The sequence below is a fragment of the Cololabis saira genome, chromosome 6 (assembly GCF_033807715.1).
Source record: "Cololabis saira isolate AMF1-May2022 chromosome 6, fColSai1.1, whole genome shotgun sequence".
Lineage (NCBI taxonomy): Eukaryota > Metazoa > Chordata > Actinopteri > Beloniformes > Belonidae > Cololabis > Cololabis saira.
Window position 1 is genome coordinate 33,460,718 of NC_084592.1, and position 12,765 is coordinate 33,473,482.

The 12,765-nt window shown below is 38.1% G+C and overlaps 1 protein-coding gene across 1 annotated transcript; it reads left to right on the top strand.

The window, feature by feature from the left end:
- The first annotated feature begins 2,641 nt into the window (after positions 1-2,641).
- On the top strand, positions 2,642-12,277 carry umps (uridine monophosphate synthetase). Its single transcript, XM_061724550.1, has 9 exons — positions 2,642-2,860; positions 4,419-4,572; positions 5,745-6,057; positions 6,753-6,847; positions 6,915-7,075; positions 7,154-7,271; positions 8,142-8,317; positions 8,408-8,522; positions 11,136-12,277. The coding sequence occupies exons 1-9, from the start codon at positions 2,711-2,713 to the stop codon at positions 11,312-11,314; spliced, it is 1,461 nt and encodes a 486-aa protein (XP_061580534.1). The 5' UTR covers positions 2,642-2,710; the 3' UTR covers positions 11,315-12,277.
- The last annotated feature ends 488 nt before the right edge of the window (positions 12,278-12,765 follow it).

Genomic DNA, 12,765 nt, shown 5'->3' on the forward strand with positions numbered 1-12,765 from the left:
AAAAGGTCATTTTATTTCTCATTAATGTACACTCGGCACCCCATCTTGACAGGAAAAAAACAGAAATGTAGAGATTTTTGCAAATTTATTAAAAGAAAAACTGAAATATCACATGGTCATAAGTACTGTATTCATACCCTTTGCTGTGACACTCAAATTTGACTCGCATGTTGTCCATTTCTTCTTATCTTCCTTGAGATGGTTCTACTCCTTCATTGGAGTCCAGATGCATTTAATTAAACTGATTGGACTAGAACAGGAAAGGCACAGATCTGTCTGTATAAGACCTTACAGCTCACAGTGCATGTCAGAGAAAATGAGAATCATGAGGTCGAAGAAACTGCCCAAGGAGCTCAGAGACAGAATTGTGTCAAGGCCCAGATCTTGCCAAGGTTACAAAATAATTTCTGCAGCACTCAAGGTTACTAAGAGCACAGTGGCCATCATAACTTTTAATAAAACCGGTTTATTGCATAAACTGGCACATAGAGCCACAATAGAACCTGTCATTATATAACCTGCTCCATAGAACACCCCAAATAGAACTTACTACATAAAGCCTCCACATAAGGTCATATAGGACCGCCATAGGACCTGCTATGTAGAACTTGCCAGATAGGACATCACTAGGGTTGCCACCCGTCCCTTGAAATACGGAATTGTTACGTAATTGGGAATTAAAAGTTTGTGTTCCGTATTGAACCAATACAGACACATATTATGCTCTTATTTATTAATGTCATAATATACAGGTGAAGGTCGGAAAATTTGAATATATTGCAAAACTTTATTCGTAGTAAATTCAACTTAAGGTGAAACAAATGTATTATTTCCCACTACATTCAAAATGAGATATTTCAAGCCTTTATTTGTTATAATTTTGGTGATTATGGCTCACAGTTTATGAAAACCCCAAATAAAAAATCTCAAAAAATTTAAATATTTTATGAAATCAATAAAAGATTCAATCATCAAAATTATAACAAATAAAGGTTTAACATATATTGCTTTGCATGTAATGAGACTATGTAATATATTAGTTTCACCTTTTCAGTTGAAGTATTGAAATAAATTAACTTTTACACTATATACACCATATATTACCATACTTTTACACAAACATAGCATAGGAGGCTATTTCAGTTGCTAGTATGGTTGGCTGTCTGTACAGTCATGCAAGTTCAATGCTATTAAAGCACTTTAAACTTGAAATCAAAGCATTTTGTTTTTTTCGCATAAAATATATATTTTTCTATGCAGTTTAGAAGTTTTGGGGATGTCCCTTTTTTGGAGTCTGCGCTGCCTAAATCGGGGCGTCCCTTATTTCTATTTCTGAAAGGTGGCAGCCCCTAGACATCACCATAGAACCTGCTACACAGAACCTTAACCTGCTATGTAAATTCTACATATAACCTGCCAGTGCTACCATAGGGCCTGCCTTATATGATCACAATAAAACCTACCACATGGGACCTGCTACATAGAACCTGCCATATAGGATCACCATAGTGCCTGCTACCACTTTATACTGTCTGACTCTGCACAGACTGAATAGCACCTACCAATCACCAGCATCCCAATGTGGCAGATGCATGGACATACTGTAGCAGCCAGGTGACACAGCCCAACTTGCTTCCAAATTTCAAAGTATATGGATCTTAGCATTTGGGTTTTAGCAGTTTGGGTTGTTGTCATTAGTTTATGTTCGTTGGAAAGTAACGTATAATATCGAAAACTGATTTAATTCCGCCCATATTTCCCCTCTGTGGGACTATTAAAGGATTATCTTATCTTATCTTATCTTATCTTATCTTATCTTATCTTATCTTATCTTATCTTATCGTATATTTGGATTTTTATTGTAATTCAGATTAATATAATTGTATGCAGGCCTAGTGGTCTGCAGATGCAAGGCAAGGCAAGTTTATTTCAACAAGGTGAAGAACAAAGTGCTTTACAGAGACATTAAAACATCACATAGTACAAATAAAAAGCATGATTTAAGTTTAAACAAAAAGGCAATAAAATAGAACAAAACCAAAAAAGAGTTAAAACGCAATAGTTATGACAGACAGACATCAGTTAAAACGCATGATATAAATGAGATACAAGAAATAAAGGTTTTTGTGAATTGTGGTGGATTACTGAAACGTAGCAGTAAATATAAAGGTGTGTTCCCCAGGTGGGGCTTAAACTGAAAGCTACATCACCTCACTGTGTTTGGCTCCAACACTGGTTACATAACGTAGGCGTGAACCTGGCGACCTGAGGGTTCTGGTTGGTTCCTAATGCACCAGATCAGAAATGTATTTTGGCAGATCACCATTCAGAGATTTATAAACCACAGCAGGATTTTAAAATCTATTCTGTGACAGACAGGAAGCCAGTGTACAAATCTAGGAACTGGGGTTATATGGTCAACTCTCTTGGTCTTAGTGAGGACGCAGTAACCTTTTACTCTGTGAGAAAAATACCGGTTTTGTTTTCGTGTACAGAAAAACTCATACAATAGTATGCGCCCGTTAAGGCTGATTTATTTAATTCAGGCTTTACTACAGTCAAAGGTTGTAGGTGAAGTGGACGCTTTTATTGTGAAAGAGCCGCACCGGAAGCCCAGATTCCGTCCCTCCCCTGCTCGTCACCAGACTTGCGCGGTTTCATGCTCGGAGTTTGAGATAAAAGTGAGCCAGTAATTCACGAATCCTCAAGAATGGACGACATTTCCATTGACAGTTTGATCCTGAAGCTCCACGACGCCAACGCCGTGAAGTTTGGGGAATATAAGCTGAAGAGCGGCTTGCTGACACCGATCTACATCGACCTGAGAGTGCTGGTGTCCTACCCGGCTCTCATGAACGAGGTAAACACGTGCTGCGATTAAACAACCAGAAAACACTCCACATGGCTGTGCTATCACAATATAAAGCTTTCTGCATTCATCTCTGTAAATTCATCTTTGATTTGGAGCTGGTATTGGTGCATATGTGAATGTGTCAACGCTGGAAGGTGCAACAGTCAAAGGGACGGATTTTCAATAAATCATTACATTCACTTAGTTAAAAAAAAAGATTTGTGAAACTCTCTATCTGTGCAAGAATGCCCCATTGATCAGTCAATATCTGAGAAACAGTGTTGGTGGGGATATACTTTGAGTGCTGTGATTATGAGTGTTCTCATAATCCAGCTTTTACAGGTCCTTTTATGCCAATTTGATGAATATATTGTTCAGGGAAGAATTTGGAACGAGAACTGAAAAATGTGATTAGAATCATCAAATCTAACTAAAACTAAGTTCATAATTTTTGGCACTAAAAAAATAAATAATCAAATAATTAAAATTAGTTGTATGGAAATAGAATATACGAATATAAGTTCCTGGGGATAATAATTGATGATAAACTTTGCTGGAAATCACATATAAATAGTGTAAAATCAAAAATGTCTAAAACCCTAGCAATATTAAGTAAAAAAATGATATCTTCTGTCAAAGAGCACAGTTTTTGATGTATAACTCACTCATAGTTATTACTATACATTACTTATTGTGTGGAGGTATGGGGTAACACCTATAAAACAAATACAAACCCTATTTTCTTATTACAGAAAAGAGCTTTAAGGATAATTAATAGATCTGACTATTATGAACCAACAAATAATCTCTTTATTAAATATAATACTTCCATGACATAGTAGAGCAGAAAACTGTTTTATTTGCAGCAGAAACTGCTTCCAAACTGCATTCAGGATTTGTTCCAAATAAAATAAACCTGCTATGACCTGAGGGGGAAACTCATGTTTGAGATGACGACAGTAAGAACAAATATTAAAAAGAAATGTACATCAATTAAGGCAAGAGAATTATGGAATAGTTGTGACAACGACCTAAAAATGTGCATTTCTATCTACAAGTTCAAGAACATATTGTAAATAAATATGAAACACTATAACTATAAAGTATATTATCAAAAACATTATAGAATGTGACACCTCAATTTTATATTTTGTCTTATTTATTTTTTTGTCTTCTTTATGTTGGTTTTCACAGATTAATGCTAATGTTTCAGATTTAAGCTGATCACAAGATAAAAAGGGTATAAGCTACGGCTTCAGTCTACACGTTTTCGGCAAAAGCAATGTTTATTTTACTTTTTTCATTTTTTGTTTTGTAAAAAATGGCTTAACTTGTAAAAGGCTTAAGACCGAAATAAAGACCATTCATTGGGATATACTTTAAGTGCTGTGTTTATGAGTGTTCTCATAATCCAGCTTTTACAGGTCCTTTTATGCCAATGTGATGAATATCTGCCAATCCGTGGCCATCATGTGGTGCGTCTCTGTTGAATGACCTGTGACGCACATTCAACCCAGGAATCCTGACCTTTTTGTTAAAGCAGAACCTTTTATGTGTGTGTATTCAGGTGTCGAGCCTCATCTACAAGCGAATGCAGGAAGAGAGTCTGCAGTTTGACTCGGTGTGTGGAGTCCCATACACAGCCCTTCCTTTGGCCACAATCATCTGCTCCAGGCATGAACTTCCCATGCTCATCAGAAGGAAGGAGGCCAAGGATTACGGTGAGTCCTGCTAATCTTGTCAAGCTCTAGAAAAAAGTAATCAGCCTTGGAGTTACTTGCAATTGCTTAGTTATCCATAGCTTTATAATAACTTGCTGTATTGATCTTGCATAGTTGAATGAATGAATGAATGAATGAATGAATGAAGTTTATTCAGTCATTGCAACACAAAACAACACCAAAAAAACATTGTACACAGCATTAACTATTAAACCAAAAAAATTTGTTGAACAATAACTGAAAAGGCATAGGCAGAAGGAAACTGCTTATAAAAGCCTATCCTATATTAACAACTTTCTATTTTTGGCTACCAACCTCCAGAAAACCAAAAAGAGAATAAAAGAGCAAAGAAACAACAAAAGGCAAAGAAACAATAGAAAAGCAAAGAAACATTTACAGATAGTCAATTGCACTTATAAGCTTCAAAAATAGCTTTACAAACCATTTTCTTAAATACAACAAAAGAATGACATGTTTTTAAATTTATGTTGGCATCATTCCAGAATTTAACTCCAACGATGGAGACATATCTCCTTTTCATACCTTTTTTAGCCATTTGTACTGTGAAATTGCAGACACCTCTAAGATTGTAACGAGTCTCCTGAATTGAAAAGAACCTCTGTATTGGGTCAGGGAGCATTTTTGATTTTGCTTTAAACATAATTTGCATGATTTTAAAATAAAACAAATCATAAAATTTAATAACATGAGAATTTAGAAAAAGTGGATCTGTGTGAGTGTAGTAATCAGCCTTATTGATGGTACGTAATGGCTTGTTTTTGAAGTTTTATTATTGCATTTAAGGTGGATCCCCACAATTCCACACAGTTAGATAAATAGGGAACAATCAATGAGTAGTAAATCAAATGCAAGGCCTTGGAATTCAGTATATTTCTGGATTTATACAGGATTGCGAGTGATTTTGAAATTTTCCCTTTAATATATTCAATGTGTTGTTTCCATGTTAACTTTTGGTCGATGACAACCCCAAGGAATTTAGTCTCAAAAACCCTTTCAATATCAACATTACATATTTTTAATTTAATATTACCATCACTTTCATTTTGATTCCCAAAAACCATGAATTTTGTTTTCTTAATATTTAGACAGTTGTAGTTGTAGTTCACACTGTCTCCAGCAGGGGCTGATGCATTTATGACACTCTGCTTCAGGGACCAGGAAGATGGTGGAGGGGAAATTTAGTGAGGGGGATAAGTGCCTAGTCATCGAGGACACGGTGACCAGCGGCAGCAGCATCCTGGAGACGGCAGAAGTGCTCCACAAAGAAGGACTAAAGGTGACGGATGCCATAGTGCTTATGGATAGAGAGCAAGGTGGCGTGGAGATGTTGGCCTCTCAGGGAATCAGGCTGCTGCCCATCATCTCCATGTTCAAGCTGCTCAACGTGCTGGTTGCAGCTGAACGCATCGATAGCCAAACCGCCCAGAGTGTCTCCAAGTTTATCAAGGAAAATGACACTTTCAGGTACAATTGTATTGTTTTTTTTCCCCCTTTGGTAGCATGTATAGTAGGGCTGGGCGATATATCGAGATTTTAATATATATCGATATATTTTCAAACACGATATGGTATGAGACAATATCGTTTATATCGATTTAAAAAAAAAAAAAAAAAAATTTTTACTTTTTTTAAAAAAATGATTTTGATATAGCTTATTTTGTGACAAATTGACTTGAATGTTTTATTTGAGATTTGCACAAATGTTTTGTTATTTGCACAACTGTCAACCTCAGTGGAAAAGTCTGCCTGTTACTGTCTACATTGTATTAATTGCACAGTGTATTTTAATTTAATTGTTATGCAGGAAAGGGATATTTGTTTTATTTTATTCAAGAAGCATTTTTATTCTATATATGCAGGCAGTTTATTTTTATTTCATTTGTTTTATACATTTTGATATTGTGCAGACCTCTGTTAATAAAGGTACCTGTGTGACTGTTTTTTTGAGGGTTTGCCTCAGAAAAAATGAAGCTAACAGAGATACTATGCTATAATGCTTTGGGGGAAACCCCAATTATGGCACAGAAAAAATATCAAGATATATATCGAGTATCGCCATTTAGCTAGAAAATATCGAGATATGACTTTTGGTCCATATCGCCCAGCCCTAATGTATAGTCAGTGTTACCATAAATAGAAAAAATGTTTCCTTCTTTCAGCCCCAAGAAGAATGGAAGTGATTCTCCAGCCATCAAGAAGCTGTGTGTGGAGCCGAAGCATGAGCTCAGCTACGCACACAGAGCTGAATTACCAAGTATGTTGTCTTTGTGATTAATGGAAAGCTCTGTCATTGTGGCACTTACACCGTGTTTTACCCCCAGACGTTCACTCTCTGGCCTCCAAGCTGCTGAAGATCATGGAGGAGAAGCAGTCCAACCTCTGCGTGTCCGCTGACGTGACCAGCTGCAAGGAACTGCTTCAGCTGGCCGAGTCTCTCGGCCCCAAGATCTGCATGCTGAAGACTCACGTGGACATCCTAAAGGTACAAGGGAAGTGCTCCACACGGGGAGCTTTTGCGAGAAAAGATAAAACTGATCACATTGTCAATATGTGCTGACAGGACTATACAGTGGACTTCAGCCACAAACTGCTGGATTTGGCCAAGAAAAACAATTTCCTCATTTTTGAAGATCGCAAATTTGCCGACATTGGAAACACTGTCAAACATCAGTATGAAGGTGAAATGACTTTTCAGATTTTTTTTTTTATATCTTTTCACTGGCTGGTTGTCCATATGTTTAGTTTAGTTTATTTAGCACATAACATAAAAAAAGAACATTACACAAGTAAGTTCAGTTAAAAGAAACTGTGCAGGGAGGAGCGAGCAAGCCAGTAGGCTTATGAGGAGCCCCCACCTAATAACATTTAACAAAATCCTTATGAGGATATAAAATCATAAAAAGAAATCATAAAAATTGCATGTAGAACATGAATGAAAATAAAATAATAAAAAAAAAATATATATAATAAAAAAAAATTACTGTACACATGATCATGAAAATATGAGTATTAAGCTGAACAAATGGCAACACAGAATATGAAGTGCAAAAGAACATTAAGAGCTTTCTTGGCTACATTTTTGAATTAAATGCTCTCTTGGGCGACTTTTGAACATGGATAGGGACCTACAATGTTTTGCAATATGGTACCAACTATTCCAGACTTTGACACCTCTAAATCTAAACAAAAATTGGCTTCTTGATTCCAGACATTTAGGCGGATGTAGGGCTAGGGCCTGCCGAGTTGAGTAGGAATGAATTTGAGATTTAGTGGCAAAGTATGAACTAAAGTGCTCAGGAACATTTCCTTCTGAGGAAAATATTTTGTAAAGAAAAATGCATATTTGGTAACTGTTGTCATAAATAGTAAGAATCTTTAGATTTTTAAATAAGGGAGCAGCAGTAGCATCCCAGACAGATCCAGATGCAAGTCTTACAAAACGGTTCTGGAGAATTAAGATTTTATGGAGAGTAGTTGTAAATGCACAAGGCTGATGTATGAAACATGTTCAGGTTAATTAAGAAGGTGTCTCGTAAATGCTTGTTTAGGCGGCGTGTACCAGATCTCGTCATGGTCCCACGTGGTGAACGCTCATGTGGTCCCCGGGCCGGGGGTCGTGAAGGGGCTGGGGGCCGTCGGGAAGCCTCTGGGCCGAGGCTGTTTGCTCATCGCACAGATGAGTTCCCAGGGCTCTCTGGCTACTGGTGAATACACAAAGGCTGCGGTAAGCACGTCCCTTCTGAGGCTTTGTTCTGGTGGTGTTGCTTGTCAGTTCACAGCTGCTTTACTCCTGCTTTACGCCGTACCTTCACAGCTGCAGATGGCAGAGGAGCACTGTGACTTCGTGATCGGGTTCATCTGCGGCTCCAAGATCACAGAGAGGCCGGAGTTCATCCACATGACCCCTGGGGTTCAGTTGCAGAGTGGAGGTAAACGTGACAGTTTTCTTTGCCATTCCTTAATGTTGCTTTACCATTAATATTCTTAGGTTGATAAACGTAAATCAGGTGTGCATCCAAGTATGCAAACAATGAGCAGAAAGGTTGACTAAAGGCTGAATTAAGGTTCTGCGTCACACCAACGCAGAGCACACGGCGTCACCGTGACGCCGTCGTGAACCCTTCGGACTTCTCCGTCACTCCATTTTGTCGCGGTGCAGTACCCCCCCCCCCCACCCCCCGACCACTAGTTAGCGATCTTTTTCTGAATGGTTTATCAGACCTTTTCCGGTCACAGTGAATCAAAGAGATAAGGACAACTATTGTGCAAAAAAACAAAACAAAAAAATCACACTTAAACGAAGAAAAGAGCCCTGAAAGTTCACTACTGCTTCAAACGGGAAACCGGAAATGCTTCGCTTCCAAGTGAACCAATCACAGCCCTCTCTGTCTGCGTCGCTCGACGCGTAGTTACAATTTTCGGGAGGTGCACGTCAGTGACGGCGCAGGTGACGGCGTGTGGTCTGCGTCGACCCAAACCACACGCCGTAGGCACGGCGTTTGTTTTGACGCAGAAGCATAATTCAGCCTTTACTGGTCTTATGTCTTAAAGATGATATACTAGACTTTTTTCATAAAGTTGACACAATATCCTGAGCTTGTATTGAAATATCCAACAATTTTTGCTTAATATACCATATAGAATAAGGAAATAAAAGTATTTTTATTTTATTTTTTTTACCCCCAGCTGTGGGTTATCAGTTTTGTCCATAGCAGTGATCTAAGGTGGTAGAATTAGCTTCTTTACTCGACTCCCTCCTCTGTGGAGTGGGGCTTTTGGAGTCTGATGGAATCAGGCCAGCAATATCAGTCTATTTATTTTATTGGTATTTTATTGGCTAATAAATAAACTGAAAGAAAGATGAAATGGGGGGGGGAAAAAAACCCTACCTGTAACCATGTAAAGAATGTTGACGTTGCGTAGCTTGTCCACCAGAGGGCGCTCCACAATCACCATTTGCAACACGTGTTTGGAATTTCATGAACTTTTGTACATTTTGTTGTTACAAGTGATATTTGGGAAGAAAACTACAGTTGTTTTAGTGACTGTTAAATGCCACACATATCAAATGTTAGGCAATTCTGTTTGTTTCAGTTTGTGTCCGTGTTTGGCTAAGGGCCTACATTACATTGTTCAGGCTCTACCACTTGTGTCAGGGATACAGAAAATGCATCAAGATAAGAAATTAGGTGGAGATAAAAATGGTAACACTGGATGAATGTACCCTGATGTTGTAGCATCTAGTGAATCTGGGCAGTACACTAAATAATGTATGTTCAGACATAGTTGGCCCCAAAGTGACAAAGTTCTGTCACATTTTTGAGTTGGGAGTTGCAATAAACACCTTTTTACTATTAAGGCTGTACAATTTTGGAAAACAATGTAATTGCATTTTGTTTTTGTTTTGTTCTTCCCTAATATTGTGATTTAATATGCTTTCTTAATTTATTTATGAAACCTAATAAATGATTTTAATAATAAAATGCTGGAACAAGTTTGTAGTTTTACCATGTGAAGCAGTAACTTTAGTACATCGTGCTCTGAATACCTGATGTTGCACGGCATCTTTCTTTTTTAAAGACCTAAATAATCCCACAGTGTGGATGTGCTGTTCTTCTTCTAGACTAAAGTTTCATATGATTCAGCTTCTGGCTGTTCGGTCCAGCCAGAGGCCGGTGCGCTGCAGATGCAAGGGCAGCATGAAGAGTTGATGCTGTCGAGTCACGTGACATTATAATCGCCCACGTTGCAATTGCAAAATTGCGTTTTGTGATATTATTGCAAATGCGATTATTCATTCAGCCCTATTTGCGATTTCTTTTTTTTCCTTTTGTTTTTCTTTGTTCCATTTAATCATTAACTTTTTGTAATTTACAGTTTTGAAGGACGTACATTTCTCGACTGGGGTCTTCTAGTCATTGACCTTCAGCTCCCAAAGAGATGCAGTTGATAAACTCATCTCATGGAAATATGGTCACCCATTCGTGTGAACTGATTCAAGGCGCGTGATACAGATTGAGTCGAACTTTTAATAATACAGTAATGGTCGTCTTACTGAACTTTTGCATAACTTTTAAAAGACCCCTGAACATTTGAATTTAGTTTAATAACACTTTATATTGAATGAATGTGTGTCCCTGGTGACCTGTCCAGGGTGAACCCCTGCCTGAAATGAACTGGGATTGGCTCCAGCAGACCCTCGTGACCCTGTACAGGATTAAGTGGACATAGAAAATGCATGGCTGGATGGAAGCTGTTAGAAACTTGATTGTAGCAGAGATGGGGGTTACCAAAGATCAGTGTGAAAGCACTGGAAAGTCCCACTATAATCTTCATCAGTGCTCTGAAATTCTCCACTGCAACTGAGAGGAGAGATAGTGGAAACTCATTGCTCTTCTTTTTATTACTGCTCTTCAACTTTTTTTTGTTTTTAAATAATGCCATTTTCGAACACATGGGGGTGCTGTAGCACTATGTTCCTGCTGACTCATCCATTACCTCACTCTCAGCCTCTCCTGTCTGTGTGTCTGTCCTCCTCCCAGGAGATTCGCTGGGTCAAACATACACCACCCCAGAAGAGGTCATCTTCAACAAACGCTCTGACGTCATCATCGTGGGACGAGGTATCCTGGAGGCCCCTGATAGGCTGCAAGCTGCTGAGTCGTACAGAAAGTCAGGCTGGGATGCTTACACAAAGAGAGTGAACCAGAGCAGCCACTAAGAGAGCAGGAGCTGAATTTGCATCATTACATCCAATTTCAAGCTGAAGCTCTGGGAGGTTTTTACAGATGAACCGTCAGCTTTTATGGGCCCTCCTGCCAACACCTACTTGTGAACACGTAGAGATCTAAATCTGTAAAGGATCAGAAACTACACGTGTCACAGGCCAACCCCACGTTTTAACATTTGCAAACGGTGATAAGTCAGCAGGTGCAGGAAACCACAACGTTGCTGTTCAACATTTGTCAATGCATTAAGATACTCTATTTTGGATTTCTTTCTCTGACTAGTTTTATAGTATTCCTTTAAAATCAACCAATTAATTCCTCATGTTCAGTTTGAACCTTTATGGAGGTAGAAAAGTGTTTTAATTACAGCCTGCTTAACTTTCCCATGCAGTCCTTCAGGGTGTGTCTGTTAATGCAGGAATGCTCAACACTTCCAGTCCAGGAGAAACTTTACTTTGCTGTGAATTCACCACGCTTGTGCACACTTTTTCTATCTTTGAGATGTGTAATTAATGCCTTTTTTATAAATTCTGTAAACTTTGCTTTAGATTTCATGGATTCTCCAACAGATTGACCTCAAGGTATCAATATTAAGCAGACAAAAGGTTATCTCCAGTAAAAAGGTGGGCTCATGCTTCAGTGGTGGATGATGGGGTGGCAATATTTCTATTGGGGTTTTTCATTTGTGTTTTGCTCCTTAATTCATTACAAAAGCTTTGAGTGAATCAAGCCAGTTAAATGACTATTGGCCTGTTTGATAATGGTATTTTTCAGCTGTAACCATTTTTTCTTTTTTTGCCATCTGATTATTGCGACTAACATGAGGGAGAGCTCATTGTAGCTGTTTTGATAAGGACCAGTGTGTGCCGTCCATATTTTTTCATCCAGAATAGGAAAATCATACAGAATTTGTCATCTATGACTTGAATTAATAAATAATTGTTTATGCAAACGGGGATTCAGTTTTGTGATTCTTGATTTTAATGTTCAACATGAGCTGAATTTTTGACTTCCTGCTGTGCAGGTAAAACCACATCCAGTGGAGCAGCTTCGTGTGATGTTCGGGATTTACTTGATAACTGAGTTTTCTTTTGTGACGGTATTAAAGGTTCTTCTTTGAGCTAAGGATACAGTTTTACTTTGTGCAAATATCAGCAATACATGTGGTTAATATTGATATTTTGGACAAGTGACACAATCTGTTTGGACGTCTGCCCTCATGCAGATGGTTCAGATCTATAAAGACTAAAACAGACTAAGAAACAGTTTCTATCCTTCAGCCATTACTATGCTAAATGCTGCTATCGTGTGCACACTGCAATGACATTGCAGTCTCAGGTTTACAATTTTTACTGCAAGTTTTAATATTAACTCCAACTAAGGGATTAGTGCAATATGATCTTTGTACGATTGCATGACTTTTAGTTGCTAGTATATGTCTATT